We start from the raw sequence: 16,972 nt of genomic DNA, 5'->3' as shown, positions 1-16,972 counted from the left end.
GCCGCGGCCTCGCCAGGTACCGCTACAAGTGGGTGGAGGCTTTGCACCACACCTTCACCTCTCTTCTCGCTGACCTGCATTCACAAGTTCCCCATCCTGCAGCAACACCTGCTCGCGGACGGCATCTCGACGTTGTCTGGTCTGCATCGTGTTTTTGTCATCACTCGTCTTTTTCCTTCGTGTCGTCCCTGTTTCTTTTTTCCCTCTCCCCTCTCGCATTCTCGACGCTCTGCTGCTCCAGTCGTCAAGCCCGCACCGCCTGTCGCCGCCTCCAGTGCCGCCGACGTCTTCAATTCCCTCGATACCTCGCCCGCCGAAGCCCCCTTTTGCGTCTGCAATTGCTCGCTCGCTTCCCAGGCCTTGCGTCTCGATCGCCGCCTCTCGCCGCTGCCCTGACCTGACTCCCCTCGCCTCAGCCGATACCCTCACTGCCCGCCGACGCCTTGGGGCTGCGCTTTTTGCCGTCGCCGAGTCTTTGCTGCCGCCAGCCTGTGGGCCCGCAAAGCGCAGCATCTGGTCGCGATTCTCCAGCGGAAATCTCGCTTTTCGAATCTGCCCCCCTCGCTCGCCTCGCATAATCTGCGTACCTGGGTGCTTCTCTCAAACCATTGTCTTGTAATTCGCTCGCTGTGCTCGAGACACGCAGGCCAAGGCATCACCGACCACAGTCCTCTCCAACACCGCCGCTTTATTGCCCCCCCCTTCCCGCGACAGACAGGCAATCAAGACAGGCAATCTAGTCACCGACCAGCCAGCTCGGTCAGCTGCAGACGTCATCTCGGCAAGCTGCTTTGCTCTGCTCGCCTCACCACAGTCGCACGGCTTCTCGTTCCATGGACACCCGGACTCAGGCGTCCGAAACTCAGCATTCTTACCCCCCCCAGTCCCTGGACGTCGACGACACCGACCACTCCAAACGGGCTGACGGCGCATACCCCGGACGGGTCCCAGGACGCTGCCGCCGCTAACCTGCAATTCACTCCTCCCATCGACATCCTGCCGCTGCTCCTCTCTCCTCAGCAGTCCCTATATCACGCCCAGCTTCTCCATTACAACAAGCTCATCTCCCCGGCTCGAGGGGGCGGCCTACAGTCGGCGCCACTTCCCCCCGGTCGTGTCTTCTCCCCACGTACAGGCTACGTCGAGGTCACGATCTTCTAGCAAGGCGTCGCTGAGGGACGGCACCACCACTCCCAAGGGCAGTACCACTGGAGGCCATGGGAGTCGCACACACCAGGGCTCAGACAAAAACCGACCGGTTATAACGTCGAAAGAGGTGCCGCCCAAAATGCCTGCAAAGCTTGCGGCCGATGCGTCCAAGAACTTCCACCACCGAGCGATAGCTAGATCCTCGTCGCCCCACGGGCTTTCTCACTCCAGTTCTGTGCCGTCAACGCCGCATCAGCATGCCCGCCAGTTCTCCTTTGAATCGCGGGAGCCGTCCCCCAACAATGGCAACAACCACTCGCCGCGCTCAGCCTACTCCGAGACGAATAGCGCGCTGCCCTCGCTGCGACCGCTGCCGCCGCGGTTAGGAGGCTGCAAATACGAGACATCGCAGATAAACTCGAGGAGGAGGATACCGTACTCGACGGGAAGCGAGCGCTTGGAGAAGCTAGATTTGAAAACCGTCAAAAGCAAGCTATCAGAGAGCGAAGAGAAGAAGCTGGCTGCCGATATGAATGAAATATATAACAAGCTGCTACCCACTGATAAAATCGAAGAGAATAGGACGAAGCTGGTTAACAAGCTGGAGATGATATTCAACGATGAGTGGCCGGGACACGATATCAAGGTGCACCTGTTTGGCTCGTCTGGTAATCTGCTATGTTCGGACGACTCCGATGGTATGTCGCCTTGTTTGCTCTTTTATCCGGAAACGCATGATTACACTTGGCTTCTAACGCGCATATTCTAGTTGACATTTGCATTTCGACACCATGGCACGAGATGGAAGATGTCTGCATGATAGCTGATCTTCTTGCCCGACGTATGTTTTCCGCTCCAACATGTACTTATTTTACGAAAAGCTAACAAATCAATTCAGGGGGGCATGGAACAGGTTGTTTGCATCTCTGCCGCCAAGGTTCCCATTGTCAAAGTATGGGACCCTGAGCTCGGTCTTGCGTGTGATATGAACGTCAACAACACCCTGGCGCTCGAAAACACCCGAATGGTGCGAACATATGTCGAGACCGACCCGCGCGTACGGCAGTTGGCTATGATATTGAAGCACTGGACGCGGAGGAGAATCGTCAACGATGCTGGTATGAACTTTTGCTCCCCTTATTCTCCTTTGGCTTGCGTGATAGACTCACTCGCTCTCTCCTACCTTGCCATCTCTAATTCCTTCCTTTTGTCCTAACGTGATTACAGCTTTTGGAGGTACCCTGAGTTCGTATACTTGGATATGTCTTATTATCGCGTTTTTGCAGCTGAGGAACCCTGCTGTTTTACCAGCGCTGCATCAACTGCCACATAAGACTACCAAGCCGGACGGGGCTGTCAGCGACTTTGCTGATAACCTAAAGAAACTCAAGGGCTTTGGCAGCAAGAACAAGTCAAGTGAAGCAGAACTTCTCTTCCAGTTTTTTCGATTCTATGCGCATGAATTTGATTACGACAAGCACGTCCTATCCGTACGGCAGGGCAAGCTAGTCACCAAGCAAGAGAAGAAATGGCACTATGCTATGAATAACCAGCTTTGCGTAGAAGAGCCGTTCAACACGTCTCGTAATCTCGGCAACACGGCAGATGAATACTCGTTTCGCGGCCTTCACATGGAGCTTCGAAGAGCGTTTGACTTGATTTCCAACGCAAAGTTGGAAGAAGCATGCGAGCAGTACGTCTATCCGAAGGAGGAGGAGAGAGTCTGGTCCCGGCCAGCCACGCAGCCTCGACCGGCGCTGCTGCGGAGTTCTTCGCAAACTCATCCTTCTGGGTCTGGGCGAGGCGGTCGTGGCGGCCATCGCGGCGGCCGACATAGCAACAACTATCACCGCACCGGCGGGTCAAATATCAGGAGGGCATCGCCAACTACGCCCACCTACGACCCCAACATGTTTGTCCAGCCTGTCAACATGCAGCAGGATATGACATGGTTTGCGGCTGCTGCTGCGGCTGCGGCTGGCACCCAGTACCCCTTCCCCTTTGCCCAGCAGGACCTGATGCAGATGGCCTACCAGGAGAGCATGCGCCAACAGCTGCACCATCTCTATGCGCAGCAGCAGCAGTCGCCGGCATTCATGGCCCACCAAACCATGGGTCAGCAGAGGATGTCTCCCAACGGCGCGACGTCTGGCCAGCAGCCCCCTACCGATCGATCTCGGACAAATTCGTTTGATACTGCCCCAATCGGTGCCACATTACGGCCCGACCTGTATGCCCTCTACGGCATGGGTATAAATCAACAATTCTACGCGCAAGCGACGGGCTATGGGACCTATCCCTCTTCGCCGGTAACATCCAACGGCATCGGGGCAGAGTTTCGCCGTCCTCTGCAGAGATCCACGGTCACATCGGATAATGGCATCTCAGCTTCGTCCAGCTCCTTGAGGTCACAGTCTCAGCCCGCCTCGCGATCGCCATCTACGGCACATAGCCGGGCTGCCTACACCCCTGGGATCCCTTCAAGCGTACCAGGCTATGCCCCAAGACAACAGATGCATGGCGTCAACATGCCCAACTTTATGCCCGACGATGCTGATCTGGATGCCAGATCGAAAGCCTCTTCAGATTCGCCACAGTCCGAAACGGACAACAGGTCTAACAATGGGCTCTTGGGGGCGCGGGGTTCAAGTCCTAGCCAGCAGTCGCTATTACCCCATAGCCACAGCCCCACAAAGAACGGCATTGCAGTTGGAGATGTTGCCAATCAGTCATCTAGTCCACGGAGGCGTCGGCTGTCGACTGATCAGCTGCCCCAAACCATACTGGACAGGAGGATGAGGAGGACCTCTCGGTCACCTTCACCCCTCGACCATTCTCGGACGATTCCCTCATCGCCTCTTGCCTCAGCCCCGTTCCCTGGGGTTAACCAGACTCAGAACAAGAATGTGGCGACGAGACCAGTAGTTGTAAATGGATCGGGCCTAAAGAGCAGTATGCTTGCCGCGCCAAATCAGGGACAAAAGGACTCTTTGGCAGCCGAGGAGTGTGCCATGGCAAAGATTGATAACGCTCTGAACATCAATACGGTACCGTCAGCTACTGATGCAAATACCGCAGATGCGCAAAGCAGCCAGCCATCGCTCGCACCAGCCCCTTTTTTGCCCACGCCGGCGATGGATCGACCCCCTGTTATTGTTAACGGCTCCAACAGCAAGCCGGCTATGCCTCCTGCCGAGGATGCTTCGTTCAGAGACAGGATTGCCATGATGGGTTCGTATCCGCCAGCCCCGTACGGGATGCCGCAAGATGTTTTACAGGCCAATGGCATGACGAGACTTCCGCCCTCAACAAAACAGCGCCTCATGTCTAGGTCAGCCCAGAACGGCGTGATTGCTCCTCTGGATCTTGCCATTGGCGACCACCGCAAAGGCATGATTCCTGAGATGGCTCACCTTTCTCCTGTATACGAGACGCAGACGTTATCTCCGACTGCTACGCGGAAGCCAGATGTGCCCGCGGTCAGTACCAGCAAGACTGTCCACGAAAAGGTAGACACCAAGGCAGACATCAAGATAACCCACGAGGAGACGGCTAAGCCCACGACAAAGGCTGATGACAAGGTTCAGCCGGCTCGAGATAACCACAAGTCATCAAAGGCGCAAAAGTCGACAGGCCAGAGCAATCAGCGCAACAATACTCCACGTGAAAATGGCCACGTGAGAAGTGCCAAGAGCGATGGCGATGGCGGCTGGCAAAAAGCTAGCAAGGGCAAAAAGAAGGGTTCGAGTGGGCTTGCGCAAGCCGCGCTTGCGGAGCAGCCACCGAAAAGCGACTCGGAGCGAAAAGGAGGCTGAAGACATGTATGTATGCAACATCAACGACAGCGATGACGAATGACGGTTTTCTATCTTGTTCTTTTTCTCCATCTTTTTTCATTAAAAAATACAAGAAAGGGATTGCTTCAATGGATTTACATCCAGCATACGGCGGCAAAAAAATTGAAAGGCGAACAAAAAAAATGATACCACAGGAACGCGGAGCTCGCCAATTCTACTCAGTAATATGAGAAAGATGATTACAGTGGCGACATTGGATAGGGGAAGCATCCGTGGCCGCGACAAACTAGAGTGACATGCCTGTATTGGGAGGAAGGGCGGGAACATTTTGCGTGTACGAATGACTCAACCAAAAGAAGAGGAACAGCTGCAGTATTCTCAACAATGCAGCTACAAGAGGCCTTGGATCTGCCCATGTATGAAATTGATTGCATCGCTGGAAGACGAGTGTGTCGCATGCGCGTACGAATGGCTGATGGATGAAGCAAAAACAAAACAAAATGATGACTAAAAAAAAAGACCAACAGAAGAAGACACATAGAGAGAGGAGGAATTACAATGCAACGTCCATGAACGATATATCACAGTACAGCAAAGAATCCAGGATGAGGTTTGACGAAAAGGACACACTGGAATGGAATCACACGGAGAGAAAGAGGGATTGATACATATACATCATGGCTTAGGGAGGGTGGAAATGGCGGCGTTTGCATCAATTGAAAGCTCAGAGCTGAAAAAACTCGATAATACTTGTGTCAATGTTTCTTTCCCCCTTGTTATCATTGCTTTTTTTCCTTTTTTCCTTTTCCCTCTTTTCTTTTTTTCGTTTCTGCAGCAAAATGGAAGCACAAGCACAAGCACAAGCACAAGCACACAAACCCAGCGGCATTAGATGGAAATGTTACACAAAAAGCATTTAAGAAAGATTACGGTACAGCAAATAAATGATAGCGTAAATTTTAAAAAAGAAATTGTATGAGATGCGGCTTGCATTGGTGATTTTGCATCGTTTTGCTTTTGGCTGATGGAATCGAGGTATTGCATGGACCCATTTACTTGACTGTATGAAGCTTTTTTATGATGGTGTGTTTAGTACGTGGAATGTTTTTGATGTTTTTGGGGCCTTTTGCGTATGTATGGCGTGTATGTCTTATATGTTTATGGCATTTTGTAGGTTAAATAGAATGGTATAGAAATATATGTTTTTGATTTAATTCCTGTACGAGTTGTTTTGGTAATGAGGTAATAGAAGCTAATCGATAAGTACTTGGATATCCTACGAGTAGAGATTCTTGGATGGTCTAGATGCCGTCTTTGCTCCGGCGGGTGTTGTGCCTAGAACTTTGTTGAACGTGGCAGCAAACCTAGAAAGTCTTTTATTTCTTAATTTTATCCAGCTCCAATTGTGTTTGCTTATGGCTTCTTGTCGTGGTCATGCTGTGTCATGTTGCAGCTCGTGGGGGGCTATAATGCAACCTTGTGTTTGACAGCTGCAATTTACGATGTGGGATTCTTGGATTTTTTAACAAAAATATTGCGTTGTGTTGGGTCGGTATTTATTCTTGATATTTGTTATTGTGTTTTGCAATCGAGAGGTGTTGGTTGTTGAGAATGGGCGCTGAAATGGAATATATAGGCATTGAAAGGCTGCGGCGACTCTATTACGTTTGGGGGTTTTTAGAGATGAGAGAGCTTTGCGCAAATCATGCTAGCACATGCTTGCTACATTTTCTCGGCATGGGAAAACCAACGTTACTGTTGGACTGAGGCTTGGAAGGATTCAGGATGCGGGTCGAGGATCCGGCAGTTGCCACATGGCGAATAGGACCCCTAGATGGTCGACTTTGGCAATGGTGACTGAGGGATCATATATGTACCTAGTCAATAGTAACAAGTATTTAGGCTAGGAGTGTAACTGCGGGCTGGGCACTCCGTCGTGAGGATTTGCTTTGATTGCTGTGAAATGTAGTTAGCTATCACTCTCTTTTGTAGACCTATTTCTAGCATCATACGCATCAATCAGAAAGCTTTCATCTACACATCTACCTGCTGAAAATGGACTCGCCCTAAATCCTCCTCGCGCAGTCTGTGGCGTCTGGTGTTGATTAAGCTTGCTTTGAAAGGTCAAGCCGCGTCCTCTCCTTAGTCTCTTTGCTAAACAAACTACCTGCAATAGTAAGGACTAGGCTGTGTCCGCCATGAGTCGTATTCGTTGCCTCCCTTCTTTATGAAATTCTCAATTGTTTGAAATCACTGCTCACGTGCACAGCGTTTTTCTAAGCCCGTTGTCCTTGTTCCTTGCCCCTAGTGGCGGGCTGTGAGCAAGCATCCCTCGCAGTTGAATCCTTCGCAAACAGTTGGATTGATTGATACCACCTGTACCTTGCTTGTACTCGGCACTTCACCGATACTACCACCCTCGCAAAGCCGCAGCGACAGGCCCAGCTTCCCCTGTCCCTTGCAGGTTGTGGTCCCCGTAGCTGTACCTGTAGAGACACACACAGTGCCCTGGGCCATGTTATCTGATGGCGCTTGGTGGATTGGATTGGATTGGATTGCAAAGCTGACTGCGTTGGTTGCCCTGTCGCGTTAGGCGAATAGGCACTTGACGTTTCACGCTGCAGAGGATCTTGATGCATGTACCGCCGCTGCACCGCTAGCACAGATGAATACATTTGATGCCAGTCCCTATACGTGACCCGTAGGACGATAGAATCCCGCACAGCGATAGGCGCACATCCTCAGGCCCTGTGGCAATGGTGACAACAGCCAGTCCGCCTGTAGCAGCGCCCAGCTCTAGTGCTGCAACCCCTCCTGTGGACTCTGCGCGCTGGGGTCTCGCTAAACGGCCAGGGCACAAACAACGTGCTGGACCTCCAAACTTTCTTACCCCGGATTCTCCCCATCCCATGTCTCCGATCTCGAGACACTAGCCGGCCGGACAATCGAACGACCGCATGTCATCGCCAAAGTCTTTTTCGCGCGCCCGCTCTTCGTCTCTCTTTCTCACGCACACTGTCGCCTGTCGCTGATTTCGCCTCTTGCCTTCTTGTCCCGCCATTGAACACGATCCGCTGCGTCTTGGATCTCGCCGTCCTCGGAAACGATGCTGCCGACGGATGCTGGCACCGACGCTGCCTTGGACATTGAGGCTTGACAGAGCACAAACGACGACGCGGAGCAGCATCGCCAACCCGCCACGACATCTCCAACCGCTTCTTTTGCCTTGCATCTGCGTCTCTCGCCTTTTCCTCGCCGACGCCTTGGACCTCACTCTCCCGCCTACTCTCCTCTGCTCGCTTCGCCCTCGACTCGGCCGGTCCATTTCGGTCCATTTCGACTCGACTCGCCTCGTCTGAGCAACTAAAAATCCTTCCTCTCCCTTCTATCCGCCTCGCCTCGCCTCGCCTCACACCCCGCCGCCGTCGCAGCAGCCTGTAAATGAGCGGCACGATGCATCGAACCAACAGCGAGGGCGGCGCTTCGTCCACCGCCTCGTCGCAGAGGTGGCGCATCTCCTCGGCCTTCCGCAAAATCGGGAGCATCAGCGGTTCTAGCAAGGACGACAAGAATGCGACGGTATGTCTTGCGTTTTGCCTCACTCAGATCTTGTTGCCGCAGTCGCGCTTCTTGCCTGCCTTTACATCCGCCCCTCTGTCTGTTTCAACTGTTGCGTCGCCGAGTCGAGCGACTCAGCTTGGCTTACCTCGACTGTTTCCTTGCTGCTGCCCAAACCATCATGACTGATTGCTGACACCCCGCCTAGAACAAGCATGGCACCCCATCCGTCGACAACGACGCCCACGAACCCTCCATCCACGAAAACAGCTCCATCCATATCCACGAAACATCAAAGTCAAGTCATCACCAGCTACAGGCTCTTGTTGCGCGCATGCGAGGCGCTCCCCAGGGCCCCAATCATGTTGATGGCGCCTACAAAGAGTTTGACAAGATCAGCAAGCGGTGCGCAGCCCTTTGCGAGGCTATCCTGCGAGAGGAGATTAAGCTGCCTCGCAAGCTCTCCGACACCAACGATACTCTCCCCTTGATTCGCCACGATTCCCTGGTAGACGGCCCTCGCAGTCCAAGTGCTCTGTTCGACCATAGAAGTTCCTTTAGCGGCCGCAGCTTGGCCGAAGTAGTCACAAATGGTGGGAGGAGTCACCATGGCGGTGACACGTGGCTTACTCCCATCCGCGACTGGAAGGCATGTCTGGAGGTGCTGGCGGACTCGTTCAAAACCAGCCTCGCCGAGACGTACAAGAGCTACGAACGGGATGCGACGCCAGACATGCTCGAGAATCTCTTCTCCAGCAAGAAATTCAGAAGAGAAGCGGTCCACCGAATGCGCAATGCGAGCGTCACCAAGATTTTGTCTGCAGATCCCCAATTTGTGAGTACAGAGAATGACAGTGTCTTTGATCATTAATTCTCTAGCAATGCTAATAAATTTGCAGTTTCCGCGATATGAAATACGATTTAGAAACTACGAAAAGGTCAAGCAAGAACTCAGCGATGTTCGAAAACTGCTCCAAGCTGGAGAATCGGGCATCTCTCCGGCAAGAGTCATTGAGGAATTTGCCATCCACCCTCGCGGTGACGTTGTTCTCGAGTTTGCCAACATTGGCCCCGATGCCACCGGCAATGAGCCTGCGCTGCGCTTCCGTGTTTCTTCCGCCTTGCTAGCAGAGACGTCGCCCATCTTCGGGCGGTTGTTTTCTGGGCACCCCAACAGTCTCTACATGCATGAAACTGACGACATCACTGACGAACTCCCGCCGCTGCCGGTGCCGTATGTCTGTGATGATGGATCCGAAGTCAAGCTGTACCGGATGCCGCAGCAAGAATTCAACCGCTTCGGTTCACTCGAGATCCTGCTCCATGCCGGCCACATGCACAACGATCAAGTGCCCAGGGACGTTACCTTTGAGCAATTCGTCGCCATTGCCGAGTGTTCCCTGCGGTACAGAAGCACATCGCCGTTGGAATTGGTCGTCGAGCACAGGTGGCTGCCGCAGTGGATGCACAAGGGGGGCCGATGACATGCCGGATGGGCTTCTCATCATTAGCTACGCGTTTGGCCTCCGCCAGCTCTTCACTCGAATGTCCAAGAGCGCTATACTAAATCTTGCCGACGAAAAAGACTTGGACAGTAAAGCTTGGCCCAGGAAGATCAAGGATAAAGTCTGGGCGGTTCGCTGCGCCAAGGTTGATCAACTCTACGCAAGCTGTAGGAGCACAATACAGGAATATATCCGACCAGCGCAGGATGATTCTTCGCAAACTAATCAGCATATCCCTCTCTCCGAACTCGACAGCCACCTCGCCTCGCCCATCCAGCCTTCCATGGCGCTGACCAGCACCCCGAGATGCCCCAAGGGCAACCACTGGTGTGACGCTTCCAACCTCGGGTGGATGATGCTGGTGTACAACGAACTCGGCTTGCTGCCCACCATTGTACAGCCCAGCCTCATGTCACACCTTCCCAACGTTCGTCCTCCGTCCAAGAGCTTGGCACAGATGATGGAAACGCTTCGCTCGACACCGAGTCCTCCTGCGCCGCTTCACCCTGGAAGCGTTTGTGACCCTGTTCCCGCGTTTCGAGCATCCATTGCCGATATTTACAACAGCGTCACCGGCTTGACCCTATTTGATATCAGCGGCAAAAGCCACGGCTGGGCGCTGTCGAAGCACAAAATATCAGAGCCACAGTTGCTTCTCACCGCTGGCCTGAACCGAATGGCTGCTGCGCATGAGAACATTCACAGTGTTGTTAGCGAATTCCCAGAAGAGATTCGACTCCGGATTCTTGGTGAGATGGAGGACCTGGAGGATCTTCAGGCCGCTGCCAGGATCAACCGAGGCTTCTACGAGACGTACAAGAGAAACGAACTCCAGCTCATGCGCAACATTCTGCGTGCCGATAGGATACGGTGGGGAAGCGTGGGACGATACTCGCTGGAAGACGACAAGGCGGAAAGCAAAATATTAAAGTCAGAGGCCGACTTGCTCAAAGAAAGGGGCTTTGGTGATGGTGCAGATGCAATTACTCTGCGAAGCGAAGACGACGAAGGACTGTACGATTCGGACGACTCGGATGACGACGACGACGACGACGACGGCAGCGTCGACCCGCTGACTCGAAACGGCTCTGTATCCTCACAAGGCGGGCGGTCCCACGCCAGCCATGAGGATGATGTTGTGAGTATTCTGGCCCGTGACCCGCCACCGCCGTTCCAATCGAGAGAGGCCAATCCTCCGCCGCCGCTGCTGCCAGTCGCCAACATTGACGAGAACCATGATGGCTCAGAGGACGATGACTCGGCCACTCCAACAACACCTCGGCAGCGCTCCTTTGAGCTTTCAAATGAATCGACTACACCTTCGGATCAAACGAGCGTGATATCGGCGGACGACATTTACGAGCCCCCGATGACGGAAGAGGAAGCACGCAGAATCCTATGGCCCGATCACTTGGTAGTGACTCCACCTCCAGAGCGAGGTGCTGTATCTCCCGGGGTGGAGGGTTTGCGCGAAAAGTTTCGGGTTGGCGATATTTCTTTTATTGAGGGCCTTGAAGACAAGGCGCTGATCAAGACGGAGACGAAGCAGCTGCAAAGCGAGCACGATGCGAGAATTGGCCTTCTCAGAGATGATGCGCGGCCTAGCTCTAGCTCGTCGACAAGGAAAGCTTCTAATGGAGTTGAGCATGTTGAGAAGATTAATGGCAGGAATGGGGGGGAGGACGGAGTGGAGGTGGTCTTGTCTTGACACGTCTCTCTCTCTTGATGGAATAATCGGCAGCAGCTTACAGCGACAGCAAGGCCATTATTTGAGCTTACTCTTGCAAAAGCGAAGAAAGGGGAAGAAGTAATGATGAGGAAGAAGCATGAAGAGAGATGCATACTGACAAAAAGCGTGTTAAGTTGCAATCACATTGGCATATGACTGGCTTGCAATTCATATACGCTCATGCTTGCATACATTTACACACTCTTATCGATGGATGGATCGATATATGCGCAATCTGTCTATATATATATATATACTATTCAAACTATATGGGGTTAATCTTTCGGGCGCAGACTGGAACAGCGAAAGGGCTTTTATTATCTACCACAAGGGGGGGGTTGGGGTGAAAGAAACAAACATGTTGGTGTTGCTTTTTTCTCCCTTTTTCTATCTATTTTGGATGGGATGTATGGATTTTTGGCTGGGACTCAATTTGGCGATATGAAGCGTTTTACTTAATCTTATGTTGGGTAGGTAGTTGCGGGAATGGCTATCTAAAGGGAGGGGGTTCAAGGAGGGAGGGGTTAAATATTGTAAAAGGTTAACAAATAAAGACTATATATAATTTGATTGGTGATTTAAGTTTTTATGAGCCGTCATCAAGAAGTGGGGGGGAATGCTATGGAGTTTGCAATCTAGAGACGAAATGATAAGAGTAGACGTGTAATGTATTTTATTTCTTTGTGTATCCAAAGAAGTAAATGTCATGTATATTAAGCAGTATTGGGTATATGTGTATAGATGTAGATATATGTTACATCTCTTTCATGTACATCACCCCTTTAAACAATTACGTTATCCCATCTCTCCTTTTATGTAACTCAAGCCAAAAATTCCTCCTCTTATCCTTGATGCTTGGTTTATTTTACTCAGAACTAGCGGCACCAGCCTCGGTGCCAGTGGCATTCATCTGAGCCTTCCTCGCGGCGTTGAGGGCGCGCAGCTTGGCGGTACCAAAGCCAGCCACGCCATCCTCCTGGTTGTCGCCCAGCCAGGGCTTCTTGGAGTCGCCGAGGACGCTGCCCGAGAGGAAGTAGATGAAGAGACCGATGACGATGCAGACAAAGGCAATGGGGTAGAGGTAGTGGATGGTGTAGCCAAAGACGTGGATGCCGATGATGACGCCCCAGAAGTTTGCGGTCAGCAGGGAGATGTCGAAGAAGGCGGCGCTGCCCATGCGCAGGATGAGGGGCGCCAGCGTGTAGAAGATGCACAGGCAGAGGGTGTAGCCGGCGAGCCAGCCGCCGACGGCGCCGTCCCAGTGCGCCTCCTGGAAGGACTTGCGGTCGAAGATGGCGGCCTGGATGCCGTTGATGATCATGCCAAAGAGGCCCATGAAGGCCAGGACGTGGTGCATGGGCCGCTTGGAGACGAGCCACTCCTCGAAGACGTTGGAGACGCCGTAGAGGGTGGCGCCCAGCAGGCCAAAGAGGTCGCCCTTGACCATGTCGACGCCCGGGCCGCCGTTGGCGCCGGTGATGTGGTCCGAGGCCAGCAGGATGCCCATGCCGCCGCAGCAGATGAGGATGCCGATGACCTGGAAGATCTTGTAGCGCACGCGCAGCAGGATGAAGGAGATGATGACGACGCAGACAATGGACCAGAAGTTGAGCAGCTGGGCGGACAGCAGGTTGGTGTAGCGGTAGGCGAGCACGGTGAAGTAGTTGCCCTCGACGTCGAGGAAGCTCATGATGAGGTAGCGCCAGCCGTCCTTGACGAGGATGTCCCACCAGACGCGCGGGCCGTCGCGCCACAGCATGATGGAGGTGTAGATGAGGAAGAGCAGGATGTAGTTGAAGACGGTCTGGAAGGCGGGGATGTTTGTGCCGACGTTGGCCAGGAACGACGTGAAGGTGTTTGTGCCGGTGATGCACAGCGACAGCACCTGGCCGACGGCGATGACGGCCCAGAAGTCGGCGGTTTTCAGGTAGGACCACCAGTGGGTGGAGGACGCCTCGAGGATGTGGATGCCTTCGGAGAGGGTGGCGTCGGTGGCCGGATCTTGGCGGCCGTTGTTGGTCTCAGCGACGTGAGTATCGTCGTTCTTGTCGCCAGAGCCGGACGAGACGACGGTGGTGGAGAAGCCGAGCTTGGAGTCGGCCTCGACGTAGGGCGGGGCGGGGTTGATGGCCATGGTGGCGGTGCCGTAGGACGGAGCAGCGCTGGAGGAGCTGGAGGAGCTGGAGCAGAGCAGAGGCTGGGAGGCAGAGGCTGGAGCTGAAGCTGGAGATGCTGCTGGAGATGCGGGTGCTGGAGTTGTTGGTGCTTGACGGCGCTTTGAGCGGGTCATTCAATTGCTAGCAAGTGTGGCGTCAGAAATGCGCTCTATCGACAGGCGGGCAAAAGTCTATGTATCCCATTGAGTCCGTCATTCCATACCTGTGTGATTACAACGGTGTATATGCGCGTGGGTATATATTGGGTATCTCGATGGTGATGCTGGTGGTGACAATGTTGGAGCTCCCAATCCGTGGAGTCTTTCTTCGTCCCTATGTACGAATCGTACAGCAAGCGCAAAGACTCCAAGTCGCTTGCCGGCAGTCCTATGAGTGAGCAACGCTCATGAAGAAATCCACTCGGTTACGAGCAGATGGTGCAAAATGCTGCTGTAGAGAAGAGAAGGGATTGAGAGGAGAAGAAAAAGAAGGACGGCAAAAAGAGGCAGAGGCAACAATTATTATCACACCAGACCAGACTATTGAAGAAAAAAAAATCACAGCTGAAAGCAGAAGGTAGGCGGTGGAGAGAGCTAGCGGGCGATGGCACGTACTAGGCAGTAAAACGGGCAGAATGGGGTTTAGCACCGGGAGATTTGCGGGGCGGCCGATAAGGCACTGTTTCGTCTATTGCACGTGGCGATGGTTTATATTGAACGGTGACATAGGTAGAGATGTCTATTTGGTTGCGGGAAGAAGGATGAAGGGGTGTGGCAGATGTAGAGGCGATAGTGCGAGGAGGCTGAAGCAGCTGAGATGCAAGAGGCTGGAAAGAGGAACAGGTCGAGGAAGAAGAGTCGAAGGGCTGGAGCTGGCCCGGCCACAGGACCTTGCAGGGAGCAGCAGCGCCTGTAGCGGCCCGCAGTAAAGCCTTTTAGCGGACTCCTCCCGGTCCTGCAGCGGGTCATGCGCCGGCGGCAGCGACGTGATTGGAGGTTGGACCTCGCTAGACGAGCGGCTAGCTATATAGTGGTGGCATGGCTGGGTTGTGAGTAAAGGGAAAAATATTGCTGAGGAGAAGAAGAGAAAATTTGTTGGCTCTAGATGGTGGCGGTAGCAAGTAACACGACGGAGCGTCGATGGTCTGGAGCCATGTGGCGAGGTGGTACTGGGTTGTGGGGAAGAAGGCAGGACGCATGTATAGAAGATGAAGCTGGCTAAGGATGAAGATGCACGTATGTATGTCTTGGAGAGAAGCTATCAAGATGAGATGAGGTGATTGGAAGCCATGGGTGGTCTTGACATTGTTAATCCTTATAGAAGTAACACTTGGTATATTGCTGGTTAGATGTATAAGTACAATATACATGCATACTCGTCCAAGACAACTCTCCCCAACTCTGCATCACATGATGGCTTCGTGGGAAATGCTCCGACTTGGGTTCCTCGCTCCGGCACTTGGGCATCAACAGACTCTTGGTAATCCAGACCGAGACATTCTTCAGTGTTGCCAAGCCCTAGCAAGTGCTGGTCATCATGTAAAACCAACCAGTTGTGACGGCGTCGTGATGCTCATTTATATCCCCTCACTTGGCAGCAAGTCCGAAGCCGCACACAGAGCAACGACAGCCAGCAAGTAAGCCGAAGCCGAACCTCAAGGCGGCTCTCGGCGAGCTCGATCCGGACAAGCGCCCTGCACCCTCTTCTCCATATTTTTCTTCCATCAATCTAGACACGCCGGCATTGACCGTCGATTCCATCTCCCCTTTGCTGTCAATGATGCCAGTGTTAGTATTAGGGTTGCTGCCTGTTCAAAGTGCCGAAAGAGACCCTTTTCCTAGTGTCGATTGCGTCTACTCACCGATTCTGACGCGCGTTTTAGTCATGAGATGACTCTTTGACTGTAAATTGCGCCGATGTCTTGCCGCGCTTAGACAACCCCAACAATAAAGAAGATGAAGGAAAAAAAGAAATATTGAACTTGAGGAAAAGAGAAGAAGGAGAAGAAAAAGGAACGCCGGCTATGCTTTGTGTTTTTCCCCCCAGTCGGATACTCGTTTTGTTGGTTTTTTCTGGCTGTCAGTGAGACTTGGAATCTTCACTTTGGCTTGTTGATGTCCGACATGGCTGCGCGGATAGTCTTTGTGATGAGATTATTCGTGGGCGTGTTTGAAGTATGAGTAATTTGACTAGATGCTGTTTTTTTTTTTTTTCATCTTATTAGCTCACAGTCATGGGAGTACGAGGCTGTTGTCTCAAAATCGTGGCACAACTTTGACTTACACCCCGGCGCTGTAAGTTGCTGTTGCTGCCCAGCCGAGTCTGAACCCTCAGGCACCATTTCTCTGTCCGGCAGTGATGAAAACTCGAGTGCGAGACGCTCCATGACATTTTGTTCCGACTTGATTTGGACTTGAAATGTAGACGACGACGACGCAAGGGAGGGTGGCACAACTAATACTCCTTGTCAACAACAATTACATACACAAGTGAGTTGCACGATGAGTCATTCTTTTCGTGCATGCGTTGGCGTCCTTTTCTCCTTTTTTTTCCCGTTTGAACTTGACAAGAAGAAAAGAAACAAAGAGAAAGACTTGAAGTTTAAATGAGAAGAAGAAGAAAAAAACTTGTGCATACCTGGAGTCACTCCCTTGCCCTTGCCCAAAGGCTTGTTGATGCTCTGATTCTGATCCGACATGGCCATGACCGCAACGTCTCGCAAGTTCGCTCTCCAAAAAGCGTCTCCAAGTCCCGCGGCCCGTGTTATAGATGAGCAAATGGCGGTTTCCATGACTGTCTTTTCCTTGTCCTGCATTCAAATCCCTTCTTCCTGTGTCTTTCTCTTTTAATCACTTTCTTTCCTCTTCTAGTGTGTTTTTTCTCAAGCAAGACTAATCGGGTTCCGCGGCCGCGAAAGAGGCATACGTAGGTCTCGCTCCCACACGTAACATAACATATCCATATATACGCAATCCATTGCAACGTCTGCCTGCCTATTATATACATCTGCCTATTAGGTGGCTTCGAAACTGCCGTTGTCACATCACAAGGGTCGTCATACGGTGCTCAGGGCTAGGA

General features: G+C 52.6%; 5 protein-coding genes across 5 annotated transcripts; 2 read left to right on the top strand and 3 right to left on the bottom strand.

The window, feature by feature from the left end:
- Window positions 1-54: 54 nt before the first annotated feature.
- TrAtP1_012142 (uncharacterized protein) lies at window positions 55-576 on the bottom strand (the record flags this gene model as incomplete). The annotated part of the gene is made up of 1 exon (XM_066115406.1): window positions 55-576. The coding sequence occupies one exon, from the start codon at window positions 574-576 to the stop codon at window positions 55-57; it is 522 nt and encodes a 173-aa protein (XP_065971504.1).
- Window positions 577-1,288: 712 nt separating this feature from the next.
- Window positions 1,289-4,964, top strand: TrAtP1_012141 (uncharacterized protein; the record flags this gene model as incomplete). Its single annotated transcript, XM_066115405.1, has 4 exons — window positions 1,289-1,847; window positions 1,919-1,959; window positions 2,048-2,267; window positions 2,377-4,964. The coding sequence occupies 4 exons, from the start codon at window positions 1,289-1,291 to the stop codon at window positions 4,962-4,964; spliced, it is 3,408 nt and encodes a 1,135-aa protein (XP_065971503.1).
- Window positions 4,965-7,485: 2,521 nt separating this feature from the next.
- Window positions 7,486-12,246, top strand: TrAtP1_012140 (uncharacterized protein). Its single transcript, XM_066115404.1, has 3 exons — window positions 7,486-8,525; window positions 8,713-9,339; window positions 9,404-12,246. Exon 3 carries the CDS (start codon window positions 9,693-9,695, stop codon window positions 11,715-11,717), a length of 2,025 nt encoding a protein of 674 aa, XP_065971502.1. The 5' UTR covers window positions 7,486-8,525; window positions 8,713-9,339; window positions 9,404-9,692; the 3' UTR covers window positions 11,718-12,246.
- Window positions 12,247-12,320: 74 nt separating this feature from the next.
- On the bottom strand, window positions 12,321-14,934 carry TrAtP1_012139 (uncharacterized protein). The gene is made up of 2 exons (XM_066115403.1): window positions 14,118-14,934; window positions 12,321-14,035 (listed from the first exon to the last, which is right to left on the bottom strand). Exon 2 carries the CDS (start codon window positions 14,026-14,028, stop codon window positions 12,604-12,606), a length of 1,425 nt encoding a protein of 474 aa, XP_065971501.1. The 5' UTR covers window positions 14,029-14,035; window positions 14,118-14,934; the 3' UTR covers window positions 12,321-12,603.
- Window positions 14,935-15,992: 1,058 nt separating this feature from the next.
- TrAtP1_012138 (uncharacterized protein) lies at window positions 15,993-16,709 on the bottom strand (the record flags this gene model as incomplete). Its single annotated transcript, XM_014090431.2, has 3 exons — window positions 15,993-16,090; window positions 16,178-16,348; window positions 16,532-16,709. 3 exons carry the CDS (start codon window positions 16,707-16,709, stop codon window positions 15,993-15,995), a joined length of 447 nt encoding a protein of 148 aa, XP_013945906.2.
- Window positions 16,710-16,972: the final 263 nt, after the last annotated feature.

Source organism: Trichoderma atroviride, chromosome 7 (genome assembly GCF_020647795.1).
Source record: "Trichoderma atroviride chromosome 7, complete sequence".
Taxonomy (NCBI): domain Eukaryota; kingdom Fungi; phylum Ascomycota; class Sordariomycetes; order Hypocreales; family Hypocreaceae; genus Trichoderma; species Trichoderma atroviride.
Note: the sequence above shows the minus strand (reverse complement) of the source record. Positions and strands in the feature narration are given on the sequence as shown.

What these genes read in the sequence shown, in the direction of transcription:
- TrAtP1_012139 (XM_066115403.1), bottom strand. Translation starts at nt 14,028, where the DNA reads ATGACCCGCTCAAAGCGCCGTCAAGCACCAACAACTCCAGCACCCGCA.
- TrAtP1_012140 (XM_066115404.1), top strand. Translation starts at nt 9,693, where the DNA reads ATGAAACTGACGACATCACTGACGAACTCCCGCCGCTGCCGGTGCCGT.